At 28.1% G+C, this 20,438-nt stretch overlaps 2 protein-coding genes across 4 annotated transcripts; both read left to right on the top strand.

The window, feature by feature from the left end:
• The first annotated feature begins 132 nt into the window (after positions 1-132).
• Positions 133-2,586, top strand: LOC109799665 (1-aminocyclopropane-1-carboxylate synthase 7). The gene is made up of 3 exons (XM_020360269.3): positions 133-707; positions 826-1,115; positions 1,409-2,586. The coding sequence occupies exons 1-3, from the start codon at positions 537-539 to the stop codon at positions 2,262-2,264; spliced, it is 1,317 nt and encodes a 438-aa protein (XP_020215858.1). The 5' UTR covers positions 133-536; the 3' UTR covers positions 2,265-2,586.
• A 12,998-nt stretch (positions 2,587-15,584) lies between these two features.
• On the top strand, positions 15,585-19,203 carry LOC109799360 (uncharacterized). 3 transcript variants are annotated; one of them, XM_020359892.3, is made up of 3 exons: positions 15,585-15,750; positions 16,994-17,204; positions 18,713-19,203. In XM_020359892.3, exons 2-3 carry the CDS (start codon positions 17,023-17,025, stop codon positions 18,897-18,899), a joined length of 369 nt encoding a protein of 122 aa, XP_020215481.1. In that variant the 5' UTR covers positions 15,585-15,750; positions 16,994-17,022; the 3' UTR covers positions 18,900-19,203. The 3 variants fall into 3 exon arrangements, with proteins under 3 accessions (XP_020215481.1, XP_020215480.1, XP_020215479.1); XM_020359891.2 differs by having other exon boundaries at positions 15,586-15,750; positions 17,018-17,204; XM_020359890.2 differs by having other exon boundaries at positions 15,586-15,750; positions 17,011-17,204.
• The last annotated feature ends 1,235 nt before the right edge of the window (positions 19,204-20,438 follow it).

Genomic DNA, 20,438 nt, shown 5'->3' with positions numbered 1-20,438 from the left:
TTGAGAGCTCAACCACTATGATTTAATAAACAACAAAGCCGTATATATAAAATATAGTCACATTAACAAATAGTATTAAAACACTACTCTATTAAACCGACACATATATAAAGAGGAAAGAGGGGACTACAAGAACCATATATTTTCGTGTGATCTGGCATCATGTACAGTTGTCACAAGTCACGTCAGATAAATCTCTACGTGTAAAAACTAAAAGCCTCCATGGTAAAGCTCCGATTTGCTATATCAATATTTAATGTTATTATATAGTTTTTTTTAATGTTTTATGTATTGGCTCAAAGCCTATAAATAGAGCGGGGTTTTGATACCACTTTCAATCAACAACGGTCTCTTTTTCAGCTTTCTCTAGTTTCTCACTTAACATCCTTCTCTCTCCTTTTTGTTTCCTATTAACTCACTTTCTTGATCTAGATATCTCTTTTCTACTTTCATCACATCACTTGTCACTTCCTTTTTCTTCTCTTAATTACCCCCCCCCCCCCCTTTTTTTTTTCTCTCCAAAGAGTTAAGTAGTTATGGGTTTTGAAATTGAGCAACCTTGTGTGGAGCTTTCTAAAGTTGCAGTTTCTGAAACTCATGGTGAAGACTCCCCCTACTTTGCTGGGTGGAAAGCCTATGATGAAAACCCTTATGATGAATTAACAAACTCCTCCGGAGTTATACAAATGGGATTGGCAGAAAATCAAGTAATTAACATATATATGATTTCAAAATATTTATAGTCATATAGCACACCAGAAGATTAATTATTTATATAGTAGTGCACGTAATTAACCAATGTTCTTGTATTGTACCCTTCGTCAGGTTTCATTTGATTTGCTGGAGAAGTACTTGGAAGAAAACTCAGAGGCCTCAACATGGGGAAAAGGAGCTCCTGGTTTCAGAGAGAACGCTTTGTTCCAAGATTATCATGGACTGAAAACATTCAGAACAGCAATGGCAAGCTTCATGGAGCAAATAAGAGGGGGGAGAGCGAAATTTTTTCCTGATAGAGTGGTCCTCACTGCAGGCGCCACTGCAGCCAATGAACTCTTAACCTTCATCCTCGCAAACCCAGGAGATGCTTTACTTGTTCCAACCCCTTACTATCCAGGGTAAGAATCAAGCTAGCACCATATATTCATTACACATCAAATATATATAAGTTTATAAGTATTTTTAAAAATTTCTTTACGAGAAATACATAAACATTTAAAAGTACTTCTATATTTTATAGCCAAATATATTTTTAATCACAAATTATTATATATGGTAAAATAAATAATTTAAAAGTCATATTAACAGTAAAATGATCACAAATCATCACAATATCCTAAACTTTTTTTTAAAAGAGTTTTGGGGGGGTTTTTTAGTGTGCCAAATCTCATTAAACTTTTTGGTTTTACAGATTTGACAGAGATTTAAGGTGGAGAACTGGGGTGAACATAGTTCCAATCCATTGTGACAGCTCAAACAACTTTCAAATCACTCCTCAAGCTTTGGAGGCTGCATACCAAGCAGCAGAAGCCAAGAACACAAAAGTGAGAGCAGTGTTAATCACAAACCCATCAAACCCCTTAGGTGCAACAATCCAACGCTCAGTTCTAGAGAACCTTCTAGATTTCGTGACACGCAAGAACATCCACCTTGTCTCAGACGAAATCTACTCAGGCTCAGTGTTCTCCTCCTCGGAGTTCGTGAGCGTAGCAGAAATCCTCGAAGCACGCAATTACAAGAACGCTGAAAGAGTTCACATTGTTTATAGCCTCTCCAAGGACCTTGGCCTTCCCGGCTTCAGAGTTGGCACCATTTACTCATACAACGACAAGGTTGTGACCACAGCGAGGAGGATGTCGAGTTTCACCTTAATATCTTCTCAGACACAGCACTTGTTGGCTTCTATGTTGTCTGATAAGAAGTTCACTGAGAACTACATTGAGACCAACAGGGAGAGGCTGAGGAAGAGGTACAACATGATCATTGAAGGGTTGAAAAGCGTTGGGATAGAGTGCTTGAAGGGGAATGCAGGGTTGTTTTGCTGGATGAACATGAGTCCGTTGTTGGAGAAGAAAACTAGGGAAGGAGAATTGGAGCTTTGGAATGCTATTGTGCATGAAGTGAGACTCAACATCTCTCCAGGGTCCTCTTGTCATTGTTCTGAACCAGGTTGGTTCAGGGTTTGCTTCGCCAACATGAGTGAGGAAACACTGGAAGTAGCATTGGAGAGAATACGTAGCTTCATGGAACGTATAAAGAAAGAGTAATAATGGTACTGTGATCCTATGTTCTATTTATTGGTGTTGTTGTTCTAGTTGTGTATTGTTATTTTATTTTATTTTTTTCAAGTGGTTCTGGCCATTCTGATAAATTCTTTATTTTTGAGTAACAGCAAAACTCATGTGACGATAATATTAAGCACACGTATACTGTAGAGCAGATTCACTGCCTCATGTAGTCAAGTGTCCTAGTTGTTGTTTGCTTGCTTTACTTAAGCAAGTTCATTACTTAGAAACTCCTTTGTATGATTAGTGAAATTATGGATTAATGAAAAGTGTTGTCTTGTATTATGTATATTGATAGATTCAATTAAGTTCTTTTATTTTATGTAACGCAATTCATATTGACTAACAATATATTTAAATAAGTTTTTTCATAAACACATGTAGAAAAAAGGAAAAATAAGATGAAAAATTAAAATGATTTTTTTTATAAATTAAAATTAATTTATACATAAGTTAAAAAATTAAACTTTAAAAAGATAATAAGAGAGAGTTTTATTAATTAACTATACATAAAATTATATACTAACTATTTTTCTCATTTAGAGTAAATTAACTAGGTTCATAATTTCTTTCTTCTAATTTTTCTCATAAAATTTCTCAAACATGCCTCAATGTTAATTTGGACAACAAACTTCTATTACTATACTAATTATTTTTACACACATATTTGTTTACTTCTTTTTTATGGTATCATTTATTTTATCTTACATTATCTTCTTTTTTAATTTTCTTCTTCTTCTTCTTCTTTTGCATAGAATTTTATTATAAAATTCATTTTGGTGTATATTAAATAAAAGTCCTCTAGATCAAAGGTTTATACACACGTGTGCGCGTGTGTTTGCGCGCCACAGCTAGCAAACCAACCCTATACACATAGCTGTTATCTTCTTGTCTATGTTTGAATCATTTAAAAATGGAAACTTCTCATATTCAACTCTCATGTCAAAGTCTACGTGTTCTTGTCATGCTTATTATAATGGAATTATGGATAATCTGACTTGGTTAAGGATAATTAATTCGATAAACATATATAATACTCTGCTTTCTTGATGTGCGCGTGATGTTCCAAATTAAACAAATAATTAACAATGGTCCACTATATACTCAGATTGAGATCCCACAATTAGGCTAGTTATTGACACACATATAAAGCTTGATTATATTAATAATCTCACCACCAAACTTTGAGCTAACACTGATCAATTCCTTATTGTATTTGTATACGACATGACAAGCAGCGGTGACCTCTTTAATTTTTATATATACTGTATTGAAGCTTTAACTCATTATAGATTATGCATGATTTAAAGGTATATATAGTTACTTTGTCACTTTACATATCATTTAATTTACTCCAAAGACTCTTGCCCTTATATACTTTCTTCACTTCTAGTTAATGATACATTAACTATGACGCAAGAGATGACAACACCGCAGTTTAGCATGAGACACGTTATTAATTAGTACACCTAACGTATATATGTTTAATAGTATTAAAATAAGGGTGTATATAACACAGTCAACATTTGTAACTTTTGTACATAGTAACATAGGTATCTGGGGCTACCTTAATTATTGTTGTAATTACTTTCGGAGAATGATTTGATTTTGATAATGTTCTGTTTACCTCTCAACTAATCCTTGTTGAACTGAATGTTTTGCATATACTAGCTTTCAATAAATACGGTCAACTAATGTGAAATCCGGTTTGATTTGCATACCATATTAATCAACCATGCATGATTTGGATCGTCGTCATAATTATTTATACATAATATAATGGGATACGGCTTTAATAATTGTTTCCTTAGTTTTCAATTGCTAATACGCTTTCATCTCTAATACTTAACCTTGTATATTAAACATAAAAGTGAATGTGGTTTTAGATTATTTTTTTTCAAAATTTTTTTAAGAGATTTTTTTTAACTTTTTATCTAATTCAGTTTTTATTTAATAATTAAATTTTAATATTTTTAAAATAAATTATTAATAAATAAAAATAATATTATGTTACAATATAAATTAATTATTATAAATATAAAATATAATTTATATTAAATAATTTATATGTCGATATAAAAGATATATAATTTATATGTTTAAAAATATTTACTTATACAAATTTTAAATATAATTTATATACTCAAATATAATATTTATTTTTATATATAACTAATTATATTTTTAGTTGCATATAATACATATTTAACTTACGTAGTATCCATACTAAAATACTAATTTATATTATATACACCATTTGTAATAAAAAAAACACTCAATAAAATTACTTACTTAAAAATTTTAATACTTTATTTTAAAATTATTTTATATTTAAATTCCTAAAAAATAATATATAGAAGTACGGAATGTCTCTTTTTCTTACTAGTATTAATAATGTCAAATAATATAGCTAGTGTTGTAAGAGTACTAAAAGGAGAGTTTTTATATATTTATTAATATTTTAATTATCATAAAAAATATTAAATATATATATTTTTTAAAATGATAATCACTTTGTTTTTAATAGATGATTTCTATTTTACTTTCCAATTACTGGTTCTTAGCATTTGAATTTTTTTTTTAATTGATGTCAATTGTGGTGAAAATCAACTTCAGCTAATTAATTATGAATTGATATTTTACTATTTAAGTCCTAAACTATATATATTATATATATATAGAGAGTGTAAATATTTATAAATTATAAATAAATTTATAATAAATTATTTATACAAATAAACATCATATTTGAATATATAAATTATATTTAAAATTTGTATAAATAAATATTTTTAAACATAAGTTAAAATTTATATTTATGATAAATAATTTAAAATATAACAAAAAATTATTTTTAATTATTAATAATTTATTTTTAAAATATTAAATTTTAATTCATAAATAATTATAATAAATATAATGTAAATTAAATAAAAAGTTGAAAATTTTTCTAAAAATCTTTTGGTCAAAAAAATATTCTTAAAAACATTGTCGTGCAATGTAGATTTTTGTGTTAAACATATATAAATTGATTATTTATTATATTTAGGTTAAAATATATTTTTTTATTTTTTATACTTTTACCTACTTTTCATTTTAGTTTCTATAATTTAAAATAGATATTTTTAATCTATTTCAATTATTTTTAGTCCTTATAATTTATGATAGATATCTTTTATTCTTATATTTGTTGATTTTTAACATTTTAGTGTCTGTTGTTAATTTTTTTTTTTAACGTTATTTCTTTTCAACTTTGTGTATCTTATTTTGAATTTATTTTTATTAGAGTTACTCTAAATTAAGTCTAAGAAAATTTCGTGTCTATCATCATTTATGAGATTCATTTCTGAGACACATTTGCAAATTAAAAATATATATTACATCAAATAAGTATTTTAAATTATAAGAAATAACAGATACAATAAGTCAAATTATATAAAATAAAAAATATTTTAACCATATATTTATCACTTTTTCTCTCTCTATTTCCTTTTTTCTTTTCATCTCATCCTTCTACCTTTTCAAGTCATTCCAAAATGGGGGTGGATGTTTAACTTTTTTAAGCGTAGACAATTTAATATTTCATCCTCATATAGAATATAACTATGCCATTTATTTCCTCTCGTGCATGTCTTTTTTCTTATTCCATCATGTAACTGATTACACTTGTTACTTTTCTCTCTTCTAAGCATAAATATATCAACTACTCTATGGGGAACTTTGGCGAGATCAAAGCTTTGTTGTTCTGGCTGATATATATATATATATATATACGTAAAACAAAAGTTACGAATTCTGGATTCTCTTTGGATAGAAAAGTGAAGATGTTGAATTCAATCGTAAATGATTGATTAGATGACATGCAGTTCCCAGAAAGTCTGAAAAAACACTATTCGCTGGCATGCTGATGGTGCAAATGCAATGATATCCTACGAACACGTATGTACGGTTTAATTGCTCGTGAAGGTGAGCAAGAAGCTGTCTTTCAAGCGTGCTTGAAATGAAAATCATACAACTCTATTATCTCCAACATAGCTACTTTTTCTTAATTTAACGAGCACAACTTTCTCAATAAATCACTACTACTTCTCTTCTTCAATTTCATTATGTTGTTTCAAACCTTTGACCAACTCACCATTTTTTCCCCTTCTAGTAGAATAAATAAATAAATAAAATAATAATTTTGATTTTCACAAGATATTTATATCAGAGTATATGTATACCATTTCTTAGTGACTTTGAATTGATAAGGAACAATATCTCATCAAAAGATTGCACAGAAGGACCATTAAAAGTGAATTCTCAATAATTAGAGTAAATGAAATAATTAAAATAGCATAAAATTTTGTACAACAATAAATGGGACATTTTAGTCCATTTAAATACAAATTAAAAGTACTTTTCTTTTACTAAAAATAAAGAGTATTTTTTTTAATAATTTTTTTTAAAAAAATATTTCTAAACTTGTATCTAAATAATAATAAAAAAATCCTTCCCTGATTCCCCCAAACATTTGTCCAAGAATTAAAATAATATCACCATCAGTTAATATATATTTTTTTCAATCTCCGATCAAGTGAGGTTATGATGAATAATTAATGACTTAATTTATATGTTTTATCATCATCCTAAAAAGTGGTCTTTTGAAAATTAGTCATTTTTTATGCAATTTGAGACCACTACCTCAATTTCTTCTCTCATGAACATTTTTCAAATACTTTCCAATACTAAAATAACATCATAAATGGTCAAAGACCTTCAAGATAAGTGTTTAATATCAAAGATCGTTGGTACAAGTGATTAATTCTAAGGAGTAAAAACTATATGTGATACAATCTTTAACTTAAGTAAAGGAATCACAATGAGTAACACCACTTTATTTCTATAGAACTCGATCCAATGAAAAAAGTTATGTGTTCTTAGATCAAATCCAAAAGGGTTCAATGATTAAATCCATTTCCTTTTCTCCAACTGGCTCTTATCCACTTATTTTGATGGAAATAATTTCCTTTAAGACCTAGAGCATAGTTCCTATAGGATAAGCCCAAGGAAGGTAGAAACTTCTCCATTGACATGTCCTACTCTTTTGGGACTTCATGCATTTAACTTTTATATAAATAAAATTTAGGAAAAAAATTTCCCCCTCCTTTCCATTTATCTTAAAATCAGTGTTATTAGGAAATATTAGACATGTTGCATATATATATATATATATATATATATATATATATATATATATATATATATATTTAAAAGAAGGGTCAATGACCAAATAACAAAACTAATTATCTGCTAAACAAAATAGTCAAAGAGTTGGTTAAAAGAAACAAATCAAGAAAATTAGGAGTAGCATCAAACACTCTAATCTCTACATGAATATCCAATGACATTCCCCATTTAGCTAGTGCATCAACAGATCATTTACCTCCCTAAAAGTGTGTTTGCAATTGAATGACAAAATTCTTTGAGTTTTGTGTTGGGTTTTGCCTTCCCTTTATATGAAGAATAAATATAGGGAGTGATAGTAGTTCAATTTGAGAAAACAACAACAAAATATAGAGAGAAGAGAAAAGAGAAAGTTATATGCTGTATATCCACCAAACAATATTTTGTTGAATTGCAGCCAAAGATTTGTTTACTGTTGGATCAAAGTGATTTTTGGATAGCAGGCTCATAAGTTGTGATGTTACATATTCAACGGTTGAATTACAAAAGGAAGTTTGGAGTGAAAAAAGTGTCTTGCGGTAATAACTCTATTTTGGGATCTTTTATCTTCCTATTTCTCCATTGTAAATAATTGTGCTCGATTTAGCTTTATCTAATTGTAAGCATTGTTTGGTGCGTTATCTAGAGGCTCTCTTGTACTCTTTGCTGATCATAGTAAAAATTTTCTTTGGTCTGGATGACTTATGGTCTTATGTATTTGCTTTGTCTATTTTTCTTCTATTTTTTTTTATGTTCCTTACAGATTGTTGCAAGTAGGAAATCTTATTTTCTACTACATTATTACTTTTTATTAGATTTGTTGTTATTGTGTTGGGTTTTCTCGCATCACTTTACATAATTTGGGAGATAATAATCGCACTAGGATGGTAGTTATTGACTCTTTAATTTGTTGATAATAAAGTGAATCACCAATTGAGAATCAGACTCAACTTCCACCTTATTAAAACATCTGCTACTTGAGAAAGTTAATCAGGCATGTTGCATATATAAAACATATAACACAGTCTCCTACCAAAAATCCAGAACTGATATGGTAAGTATGCACGAGTAAGGGATCCCACTTTGATCATCCAATATAAAACTTAGATGAATTACACAATGAAGGTACACCTAGTGCTAATGTATCAATAGTTTTTTTTTTTTAAATGAAAATTATTTGAGGGGGTATTAATCCAAGTTTGATGTTCTATGAACACATTTTGTTCCCCCATAACAATATTCATATCATTTGTTGAAGCCAGAATTTGACGTAGTACTATCGTGAGCGTAGTTATTCATGATTATGTTCAATAAGAACTAGTTCGGATAGAAACTTGTTTATTATGCATCATAATATTTTCAATGTGTAATTGCTTAAAAGATTTTATGGCACTAGCTTATTGTCAAAAAAAGAAAAAAGAAGAAAGATTTCATGGTCCTTATACACAAGCAATGCAACTCTCTAACTTGCCAATTTATTATGTTATAAAAATATTTATACATATAATTTATAGAAAGTAATTAGAAGGGAAAACTATCCTTGATATTCTAAGTATGTACTTTAAGGTCTATTGAAGTGTTAATAAAATAAATAAATAAATAAATAAAATGAACTAGAAATTGAGAATTGAACAAAATAATCATTAAACAAAACTACAATAAAATTAAATAAGTACCCCGAGAGTGTTAGGAATAATTCTCAATCTAAAATGTCATCTAATTTAATTTTTTACATGTCACATTTGTCATTTAGAGATATATAACTACTATTTTAGATTATAAATATTTATTTAATATAACTAAAATCATTATAATTTTTAAAATATATAAATTATATTATAATAAATAAATACTTTTAAATATATGAATTATATTTTATATTCATGATAGACAATTTATATTGTAATACAATATTATTTTTAACTAATGATATTCTTTAAAAAATATTAAAATTCAATTTAGAAATTTTAAAGATGAAAATAATAAATTAAAATAGATAAAAAAAAAATCTAAGAAAAACTTATAAAAATATTCCTATAAAAAAATTCTAAAAATATTATGATTGAAAAAATAACTTTTAAAAATGCTCTTATTCAATGAATTCATATTTATAATATAAGAATTGACTTATAATAACTATAAATACATGTTAGTCTGGATTCCTAACTGTACTAGCTTTAAACGTAGTCTTTATCTTTAATAAAATTACTTTGATGCAACATAGCTATATTGTTGAAAGAATGATCATCACCATGATGCTTCGATTCTATGCTTGTTTTCCTTAGTATTATATATCTCTAGAAGCTCATATTGGTTAACTTTGATTTGAAATAACGTAGTAAACATATATATGTAATGTCGAACCAACTAGTTTAATTTTCTTATGCAATCTCAAGGTGTTAGTTCTCATAATTTCATTACAGTAAAATAGACTTTTAGTAACATTTAATATGATTTTTAATGGTAATATAAATTATTACAAAATTTTTTACTGGCAAATGTATAACTTTTTGTGTCATTTGTTATTGACATTTAAAATTGCCGTCAAAAGTTTAAGAAAAGATTTATAATACTCGTTATCTTCTAAGTATATATTCTTTAATTTTTTGAATTATCTTATCTCCTAAATATTAACTTAGAATAGTAAGTTATAGGCTTAACTCAAGCTTATAAAGCATACTTGTAAGGTGAGAATTATCATTCACTTATATACTCTTTAATTATTTTATTTCTAGTCGATGTGAGACTTAAGTTTTTTCTAACAAATAATTGTCACTAATAGTAAATTTTGATGTGATGTAAATACATTTTTAGTGACCATTATATAATAGTCATTAATATTTTTATTAAATAATAAAATAGAGGCAATTAATTTATTTCCATTAAATAATTGTCGGTAATATTAAATTTTGTTGTAGTATCAAAAATGGAAATTGTTATCATAAAAACTTAAAAAAATATATAGATAGCAGACATCTTAAATTGAAACACGATTAGATAACAGTGTTTATTATTTAGGTCTATACACTAATGACTAATCCCTTAAGTTGAAATTGTACGAGTTTTTCTAGCATGTGTTTTGACGACGCAGTGCCAGGTAGTAAGACTAATTAGAATGTCACCAACTTTAATTTCTTGAGCCACTTTAACAAACCCACTTTAATTTATGTGCTGACATTCTAATCTCGTTCACACGTGGATTGATTATACGTTTCAAAAAGTCGTCGAAGAGTTTAGCTGTTTGCTTACAAAAAGGGAACATGTTAACACTGAGCAGCAGCACAAATAGAATCAATATGCCGACATTCAGATTAGAAAGTAAATCATATATATTCATTCTTTTAGTTCGTCAAAAGAATATATTTAGAGGAACAAGTCAATATATAGTGAATGCGGTATGAGTGAAAACGATGAGTCAAAACACATAAATATATATAATAATAATCGGTGAAAGCAAAACCCATTTAAGTTTTTTTTAATAGATAAAAATGACATTTCAAGACTATCAAACTGGAAATTAATGAGATATTAATTAAAAAATCTCAAACTAAATCATACCATTCACTTAGTAGTTAGTCTATCATCAATTTAATAGTTAATCAAATTTTAGAAATATTTAATTTAACTCAGAATTTTAGCCAATAAAAAATTATCAGGATAATTTTATCTCTATTGCTAATATATCCCTTTAAATAAATATGTTGATCGAAATAGGATCTTAATAATTGTAAAAGTGTTAAACAAATCATAAAAAATACAAATTCAGATTAAATCCTAGACTATTTGAGTTGTGAGACATGAGTCTGGCAATTTATTTATTTATAAGCACCAATGTGAAAAATGATGGACCGAAAAACTTCTTTGAATTTTGCATACATATTTGCATAGAAATAGAAATTTTTAAGGCTAGGTAGGTTCCCATGATCAACATGAATCGATAAGTCGGTGGATAGGGACAAATTCAAGCGATGCAAATGAGATTACGTGAAAGTGCAATGCATGAAAGAAAAAAAAAAAACTTTGTAGTATTTAATTTGTTCCATGATGAAAGGGAATGCCATGGAGGCGCATCCATTTTAATTAGTTCACATTAGATTATATTATTAAATCTTAGGTCATATTCATTTGTTTGTTTAACAAAAGGCAAAACTTGTTTTCACGGGTCAGTACAAAAGAAGGAGGCCACATTTGATGATCAGAAACTAAAAGATTGTTTTTGTTTTTTATTTGGTCAAGATTAATTAACGTATTCTTTGTTTTATATTTAGGAGTCATTATATGATTATGAATAATTAAGAAAATTGTCTACAGTTAAAAAATATTATATATTTTATATATTGAGGATAATTTTATAATTATCAATAAGAAAAGTTTCAGAAATTAAATTAAAAAAATATTATTTGTTGTATATTTTTAAAAATGATTTTATAACTGTTAACAAGAATATTGTCAACAGTTCTTAACTGATGACATGAAAAAACATTGTATATATATATAACAAAAATGTTCAAGTAAAATTGCTTACGAAAAAGGAAAAGTTTGTACACTTAACAATAAAGAAGTACATTTAATAATTACCTTAATTATTAAGCTCCTTAGTCCTTAATTTGTATCTGTGCATTTTTCTATTGTTATTTTGAGACCAAGTATTGTTGACCCACAGTTAATTAACAGACGTTTGTTTGAAAAATGTGTTTTGAAAAAATTATTTTAACAATTGATTATAATAGTAGTGAATGTTATAATTGATTATAATTAAAATAGAATTTTGTTTTTACTAGATTTGCTGATAAGCGATATTAAAATTTTCAATTTTGTTTGAATATTAATAAATAAATAAAAAGATGTAATAGATTAATTTAAAAAGAGAAAATTTGTTGAAAAATAATCATAAGTTTTAAATTATATTTTTAAAAATAATTTACTTTTTGAAAAGAAAAAATTATTTACATATTTAAATTATTGTCTCGAACATACAATTTATTTTGTAAATAGTTTTTTCTATACAAAAAGTTAAAATGATTTACAAAAAAAAATCTATTGTTTTTTAAACATGCTCTAAATAACATTGTTTTCTCATGACACGGTTGAGTTAGAACAATTGGATGAAATTTTTTTCATAATGATTTGCAATAATAAATTATTACAAATTCTTAGAATCAATTTAATTAGTTTGGTTTAAATTATTAGGTTTATTACCTTAAAAGTAAATTACACTCGTATTTTATAAATATATATTTTTAATTGTATTTAATATCTATTTATATTTAAACTTACATCAAAATCTCGGTTGAAAAGATATTACATTATTCATGTAATTTTTTTTAAAATTGAACCCAATACTCTTTCAATAATTAAATCTATTCAAATCTCTTAAAAGTTGAAAAAATGTTGTATTTGTACTCTTTATGTTTTTTTAATTTTGTTTTTAATATCATCTATTGCTTGGATCTACATTAGGACTCCTTAAAAGTGGAAAAAATATTACATGAAATTGAGTTGGTTTTATGTTGTAAAGTTTACCCAACTAAACTTTTACATATTATTTATTCCAAAACTTCAGTCAACTCTCCTTAGTTTTGAAATCCAAAAATGTAAACTTTTTTGAAGTTAATTTGTTTAAAAAATTATTAGTTTTAACGAAGAAGGTGTGAGACATTTTTAAAAGGAAAAAATTGTAACGTCTAAAATATACGTATTAATCCTAGTTTTATACGTTTATAGATAGTTATATATATATATATATATATATATATATATTTAAATTGAGAACACAATTGAGTAATAAGAGCAAATACATATAAATAACTTAAAAGGATCTTAAAATATTTACTAAGATATGTACATCATTTTAAACTACTCATATATGTTACATTATTATTTTTAACATTTACACACATATTATTCTACACGCATTACCTATTCTCTATATATATATCTTGTTATTTTACACGACCATTACAATAATATTTACATTGGTGGTGGTGGAAACAAGTTCACAATAGGATTTATATGATTTGCCGGTGGTAAAAAGAAAGTCACGATAATAGGTCCATCTATGGTGGTAGGGTTTTCTTGATCGGGGAAGAAAAAGAACGAAAACAGTGCGATGCCTTGGAATGTGACAAAGTTAGAAGTAACATCTATTCCCCAATTACCCCGGGGAAAACGGCAGTGATCACTCCTGTAAAAGGATCTGGGATAGCTGGGAGATCCATCTTTTTTATATATATTAAAATTTTCACAACAAGAAATAAGGAGTAAGAACACTTGTTAAATAAATATAATTAATTAAATAAATAATAAAATTATTTATCGCAACAAAAATTAAATAATAAAATTTGAATCATTTTAATAGTGACTAGTCAGGATAAATGAGCATTATTGTAATATCAACCCAATATCAACATAATATTTTACCATAAATGTTTACTCATTTAAATCCCCAAGGTCAAACCTCCAGCTATAAATAATTCAAACTTTATCTTCTATGGCCATAGAACAATATTTATCTTCATAAATACGTGAAGAAATAATAACATGAGTTAAAGAGACTTTAACAAAACTATATCATAGTTAATTATAAATATATTTACAATAAATATATTTACGTAAAAAGAATATATTAATAGTACCAATAACATAAATAAAAATGACAATCATTATAAAATAATGAAACAATATAAAATATGAACATGTTAATAATTATTATGGATAAAAATAAGCATAGAATAAGCAAATAAATGAGGTTAGAGACACCTCACTAGATAAATGAATCAAGAAATTAACATAAAATAGTAATAAATAAAATTTAAAGAAACAAAGTTCTCCTCCCCCTTACCTTAAGGTTGTTTATCTTTCTCTTTTTATCTCACTTTTCTCTTTCGCTTTTTCGTTCACTATCTCTTTCTCTTTTTTGTTTTCTTCTTTCTCTCTGGCTGTTATCTTATCTACTGCAAGGTTAATTATTACTGCCTTGTAGATAAGTTTATTCCTTGCATTTATGATCTTCGGATATTCCTTGCATTTATGATCTTCGAATAGAGAATAATTTGCCCCTGACGTGGTGGACGTGGCCATTGACCCGCGTGACTCAATGTTTCCTTGGCTGATTCTTATGCGTGACTCAATGTATGAAAAAGTTATAGGAGTTGACCCAGGGCCCAGTACCCAGAATCCTTAAGCGCAACTAATTCAACCACTGAACCATTTAATTTTATATGTCTATAACCTCATGAAAATTTATAATAAGTTATTTTTTTGTAGATAATATTTATAATATAATTAGTTAGTACACACACATATATATATATATATATATATATTTATTTATTTATTTATCTTTCTGAACATAAAATTTTATAAAATAAAACTTATTAAAATATATAAGTTGTAATAGATAATTTTATATATAATCATAATATGATAAATAGTTATAATATTTTTGGATGTCATCTATATATATATATATATATATATATATATATATATATATATATATATAGATATATGATAAAAAGAAATGTGAAATATAACTATCTAAAATAATAATACAACCAATTTTATCTATATTAAATAAGGTATCTAAAATTATATATATATATATATATATATATATATATATATATAAAAGATAATATTGTATCATAAATTTAGAATATTACAAAAATCATTAAAAATTATGTGTAAGTCACATGACACAAATATATTAATAAATTTGATACTATTTTTACGAGTTAGAAATACTGTAAGAACTTTTAGAGTTTAAGATTTAAGGTTTAAGATTTAAGATTTAGGATTTAGAGTTTAGGATTTAAAAAATATTATTACTAAGTCCAAATAAAAAAAAAGTGTTGAGTGCAATATAAAAAAAACAGGAAATTAGAAGTACGAGTGTAACTTACTCTTACGTTAAACCTAAAAAAAATATAGGAGAAGGAAAAGGGTAGTTTTGGGTTTAGGAGTAAAATTTAATGAAAGGAGTGTGAATAGTGAACAGAGGGCGTGAATAATAACACATATTCGTGGGCTTAAATAAGTTATGGACTGTACTCGTATCTCATGTGGCCCAACAAATCGAGACCAAACTGAAGATTGGACAAGACGAAACATACTGAAAAACTAGAACGAAGGCACAACAATAAGACTGAAGGCGCACACAGACACACCCAGCGTTCACAGTGGTTGCTGCGTCGCAAGGTACCGGTGGCGACGGAGGGCTATCTCAACGATTTCCGATTACTGCATTGATTCTGTTCACAAGGTAACGCTATTTCCATTCCTCTTTTTACTTTCGTTTATCATCACTACACTTGAGATATTATTCCTTCTGCATTTCCTCTTCAGATCTCCTTCTCTCCTTTTCCCGATCTTCTATAATCTCTTTCATTTTCTCTCCTAAACTGAATTACGTTTCTGTTATATATGTTTCCACTTTTTATTTATTTTTTGGGTGGAAACGCGAAATGGTTGAAAATTTAGGGGTTTGACTTGGCACCCACAAGCCGATTTTCCTTTCAAAGTATATAGGGTTTAGTGCAATAAACAATATGAGCAGCTGGAATGTCATTGCTTGAGTTGTTCTTTCAGTCAATTCTACCTCGTGTATGTTTATGTATTTAATTTAAGAGTATATCTTTTAATTATGCCATAAATAAAAAAAACTTTACACTGGCAGTGTATAGATTAATTCTTAATTGAATTCAAGTTCTTTGCATTTAACATCAATGAACAGCTCCATCTTAAACCCCGTTTAATTTAGAAATAGAAATGGGCGAGCTAACAACAATTCGTGTCAAAGGCCATGTTGTGTTCTAGATATTTCTCGAAGATTATGCCTTTATTCTGTTAATTTTCTTTCTATCCCGACTATTATTAGTGAGTAGAAGAATTTATGGCATTTCGAATAATAACTATGGATCAGGAGTGTGATATACCATGAAGCACAGACCCGAATACAGAATACCGTGTCAAAGTTTCCACACATCCCGGCCACAATGCTTGTCAGACATACTTGGATACACGTTGGACACCTCTCCACTCTGTGACAATTAATTTTTTTTTTCTTGGTTTGGACACCTCTCTAACATGACTTGGACACAAACAAAAAGAGTGAACTGACACCTCTCTTAGTCACTTATCTAATATTCTTATTATATAAAAAATTAAAAAGTCAACTTATTTATAAATATTGCAAGACTCATAACATTTTTTTAATCTTTTTTGAAGCTCATTTTCATAAGAATTATTAATTATTTTAACTTTTAAGAGATACGGTTCATCTTTTAAGGGACATTATCATATATATATATATATATATATATATATATATATATATATATATATATATATATATATATATATATATGTATGTATGTATGTGTGTATGTAAATTTTGGATATTTGCCGTGTAGTTGTGGTGTCCAATGTCCATGTCGGAGTCTTTGTAAGTCATATATTGTTGACCTTATGTCTTATTCTACTCTGTCCATTTTCATTTGGTTAAGGGTTTTGTTCTACTTAGCTCGCAGACTTGATGGCGTCAAAGTTACAGCAGTTGCAATCCAAAGCATGCCAAGCTTCCCAATTTATCACAAAACATGGAACTGCATACTACAGGCAATTGTTGGAACAGAACAAGCAACACATTCAGGACCCTCCCACAGTAGAGAAATGCAACCTGCTGGCAAAGCAATTGTTTTACACCCGCCTTGCTAGGTTATTTTTTCTCCAGCTCCCACCCCCTCTAATAATATTGCATTTGGCTGGAACCGCGTTATGAAATTTTAATTCTATATACTTGTTGGCCATAATTTGTTGATTTCAAATAATGTTTTTGACATACTTTAATATACTTTGGTTGGATGTTTGTAGCCATGCTTGATAGCTTCTTTCTTCTCCTTTATAGACTAGGGATGAAGTCCTGGAATGTGGGGTTGCAATTTTTGAACCTACTGATGTATCATGTTGGTTTGTGCCCCCTCTTTTGACAGGAGTTCCTAAAAGATTAACTACGAGAGATAAACTTTCAGTCATCAATCTCCTTAAAAACAATTAATAACTTTTGACTGACTTTTGAAGTGCCAATAATTAACTGGACCCCTAATTACGTAGTTGGACTCTCATCGGCTTCACTAGCTTGCCAAATACACATAACTACAACGCTTTAGCAGTTCTAGACTTAAGTGCAATTAAATTATCAATGAACATTGAGTAAATAATATATATATTACACTTTAATGATTAAGTCTCATTGCATCGAGTAATTGCCATTTGCCATTGATGAGCAAGCTGATTGATGCCCGGTGCTTGTTATCCGCATGTCATTGGTGCAATTTTTACTCTTTTATGCTTAACATAGTAAACTGATTAGGATTGGCACCAAACTTGCTCTCAACTGAATGTACAATGTGCTGTGTATTTTTATTTGCCACAGTAACTGCTTCTAGAGGTTTCCAAACCCTTCAACGGGACCTGAGCATATTATGCTCAAGTAAATTACTACAGGGTACAGATACAGATCACTGTTTTTTACATTTTGTCGACATTTGTACTATGAGTTTGTACTGTTAAAATCAAATATAGGTCTAGTATCTTTTTGTTTCTTTGACCAGGTGCTTCTGAAAGTGTATTGAATTTAGTCGTGATCACAAAATTAACAACTAATGCAACTTTTGGGTTTTATAAAACTGGAATATTTTTAATGGATTACTTTTATAATCAAGCTGTTTGCGTAATCCTCCATCGTTGCACGGCTCAACTGTATGCCTTGAATTTGAGCAGCTCATTATGTGCTTGTGAGTTGGGAGGCATTATAAGCATGATTGTTTTAGTCTAGAGCTTCTTGTTAATTGATGTAATCGTGTTAATAATGCTGATTGAGAAAGAACCTCAGCTTATCTATTTTTTCATATCAGTGTCACAATTGTTGCTTGTAGCTTTCATGCTGAAGCCCACTTCTGTTTGGTATAACTGAAGCCAATGCTGCCTCTATCTATGCTATCTATTTGTGTTAATGAATGCTTGTATTTCATTTCAATGTTGTCTCGAAATCATTTATGCATTTTAAATTATGTCAATCTTCACCTCGATCCTTAGTGAGTTATCTAAACCATGATATAGTGAATTCTGAAAACCTGTTCCGCATGGTCATATCTAGTCTGTTCTATATCAATTTAATTTTAGGTGCTTCTTTTTGCTGCGTATAACTCTTCGGATTTTTGCAGTATTCCGGGTCGTAATGAGTCCTTCTGGAAGGAACTTGATTATGCCAAGAATTTGTGGAAGAACAGGAAAGATTTAAAGGTTGAAGATGCAGGTATTGCTGCTTTGTTTGGCCTGGAATGCTTTGCATGGTTTTGTGGTGGTGAGATTGTAGGAAGGGGATTTACTTTCACCGGTTACTATGTTTGAAAATAACCACTTGAAAGTGTAGATTTTACCAGGGCTATATACTCCTAAAGCCAATTCCTCTGGTCATTTATACATTGTGTGGATTATGTCATTCTGCAAGCCAATTTTTGTTATTCTGATTCTTTTTTTGATTTTGGGAAAAAGGTTGAAAAACTAGCGGTTAGCTTTGATAAGCCTCAATAACCCCTTGTAGTTGGAAGAGGGATGGACATTGCGTTGTTATATTATCATATCATGTTGGAAAAAAGCTAGTGATGGTACTCCACATTGATGATACTTATGCAATTTTTTAATATTCTTGTCATGGTGTTTTCTTTTTTGAAAATTTATATTGGTGTTTATTATCATAACATGTTGAAGTAAGAATAAAAGTTTATGACCAAGAATATGTGTCTTTTTAATTATTTTCTAGATTTTTTAAACTATAATTTTGATTATAAATTAATATGCGATACGAATAATTGAAGACGTATTTTGGCCAGGAAGCGGTATTTGGTCCGCTTGATTTTCTGTAAGGAAGTTTATCTGTGCTACCATGATCTTGTAATGGTATGATATGCAAAGGAAACCACATCTACTTAATTATTTGATCGTGGTTAAACCATTTGCCAATTTACTCTTTTGAGGACATCGCAAATCAGTCCTGTGGATTTTATGTGCAAGGTTCGACCTTTAGAGCTAGGAATGGCATAATATATATAAATTTTCAAGTACACATACGATAACGCTATGAAATTAGCTCCGTTAAAGCTATAATAATTATGGCTTGAATAGTGTGGATGGGAGGGTAAGGGTGAACGACGAAGAAAATTAATTGGGTCTAATTTAGTTACAAATGAGCAAAAATAAATTTCGAGCAATGGCTATGCAATTTAATTTACAACTTACAGGAAAAGACTTGCATATGAGATGACATTTTTTTTAGTTAGGTTTTTAATGATATATTTTCTGTTTAATTTTAAATGATATGTTAATGGTTGGACTACTATTGTTTCATTTTGATAACTATAAAGACTAATTTTGTAATAAAAAAATTGAAAAACTAAAATTACATATTTGTGAAACTATACAAATTTAAATATAATTTTTAAAGTATTATTCCCTCTTCTGAATAGTCCTTAAAATAAAAATGAAAATAAAGATTATGCATTTAATTAGAACTCTTCAAAATATTATAAAATGTATAGTGTCTAAAATATTAAAATTTTCTTAAAGTTAGTCATTGAAATTTACTTAAATGCATTAACTTAGAGACAAAAATATGAATATTCTATACTTCATAAATCACTAAAAAAATTTGTTTCATTCAAGACTACATAAAAGAGAAACTGTTAAGGTAGGGGTGAACGTGTGACAGGTTCAAACAAGTTTTTTCTTCTATCTTTATCTGACTCGGGAAATTTGTTAAGATACTTTAATTCGAACCTGATCCGAGAAGAGGAGGTGAAAGAGTAGTTTAGGGTTTTTGAGTGAGTGTGAATAGTAAATAGTAATCCATTTCCGTGGGCTTAAATAAATTTTGGACTGTGCTTGTGGGTC

This window comes from Cajanus cajan, chromosome 2, assembly GCF_000230855.2.
Source record: "Cajanus cajan strain Asha chromosome 2, NIPB_CcT2T_4, whole genome shotgun sequence".
Taxonomy (NCBI): domain Eukaryota; kingdom Viridiplantae; phylum Streptophyta; class Magnoliopsida; order Fabales; family Fabaceae; genus Cajanus; species Cajanus cajan.
This window is presented reverse-complemented; position numbering and strand designations above follow the sequence as displayed.

What these genes read in the sequence shown, in the direction of transcription:
- LOC109799665 (XM_020360269.3), top strand. Translation starts at nt 537, where the DNA reads ATGGGTTTTGAAATTGAGCAACCTTGTGTGGAGCTTTCTAAAGTTGCA. An exon ending in TGGGATTGGCAGAAAATCAA is followed by an intron (nt 708 to 825) that starts GTAATTAACATA and finishes ACCCTTCGTCAG; the next exon opens with GTTTCATTTGATTTGCTGGA. An exon ending in CCAACCCCTTACTATCCAGG is followed by an intron (nt 1,116 to 1,408) that starts GTAAGAATCAAG and finishes TTGGTTTTACAG; the next exon opens with ATTTGACAGAGATTTAAGGT.
- LOC109799360 (XM_020359892.3), top strand. Translation starts at nt 17,023, where the DNA reads ATGGCGTCAAAGTTACAGCAGTTGCAATCCAAAGCATGCCAAGCTTCC. An exon ending in TTTTACACCCGCCTTGCTAG is followed by an intron (nt 17,205 to 18,712) that starts GTTATTTTTTCT and finishes GGATTTTTGCAG; the next exon opens with TATTCCGGGTCGTAATGAGT.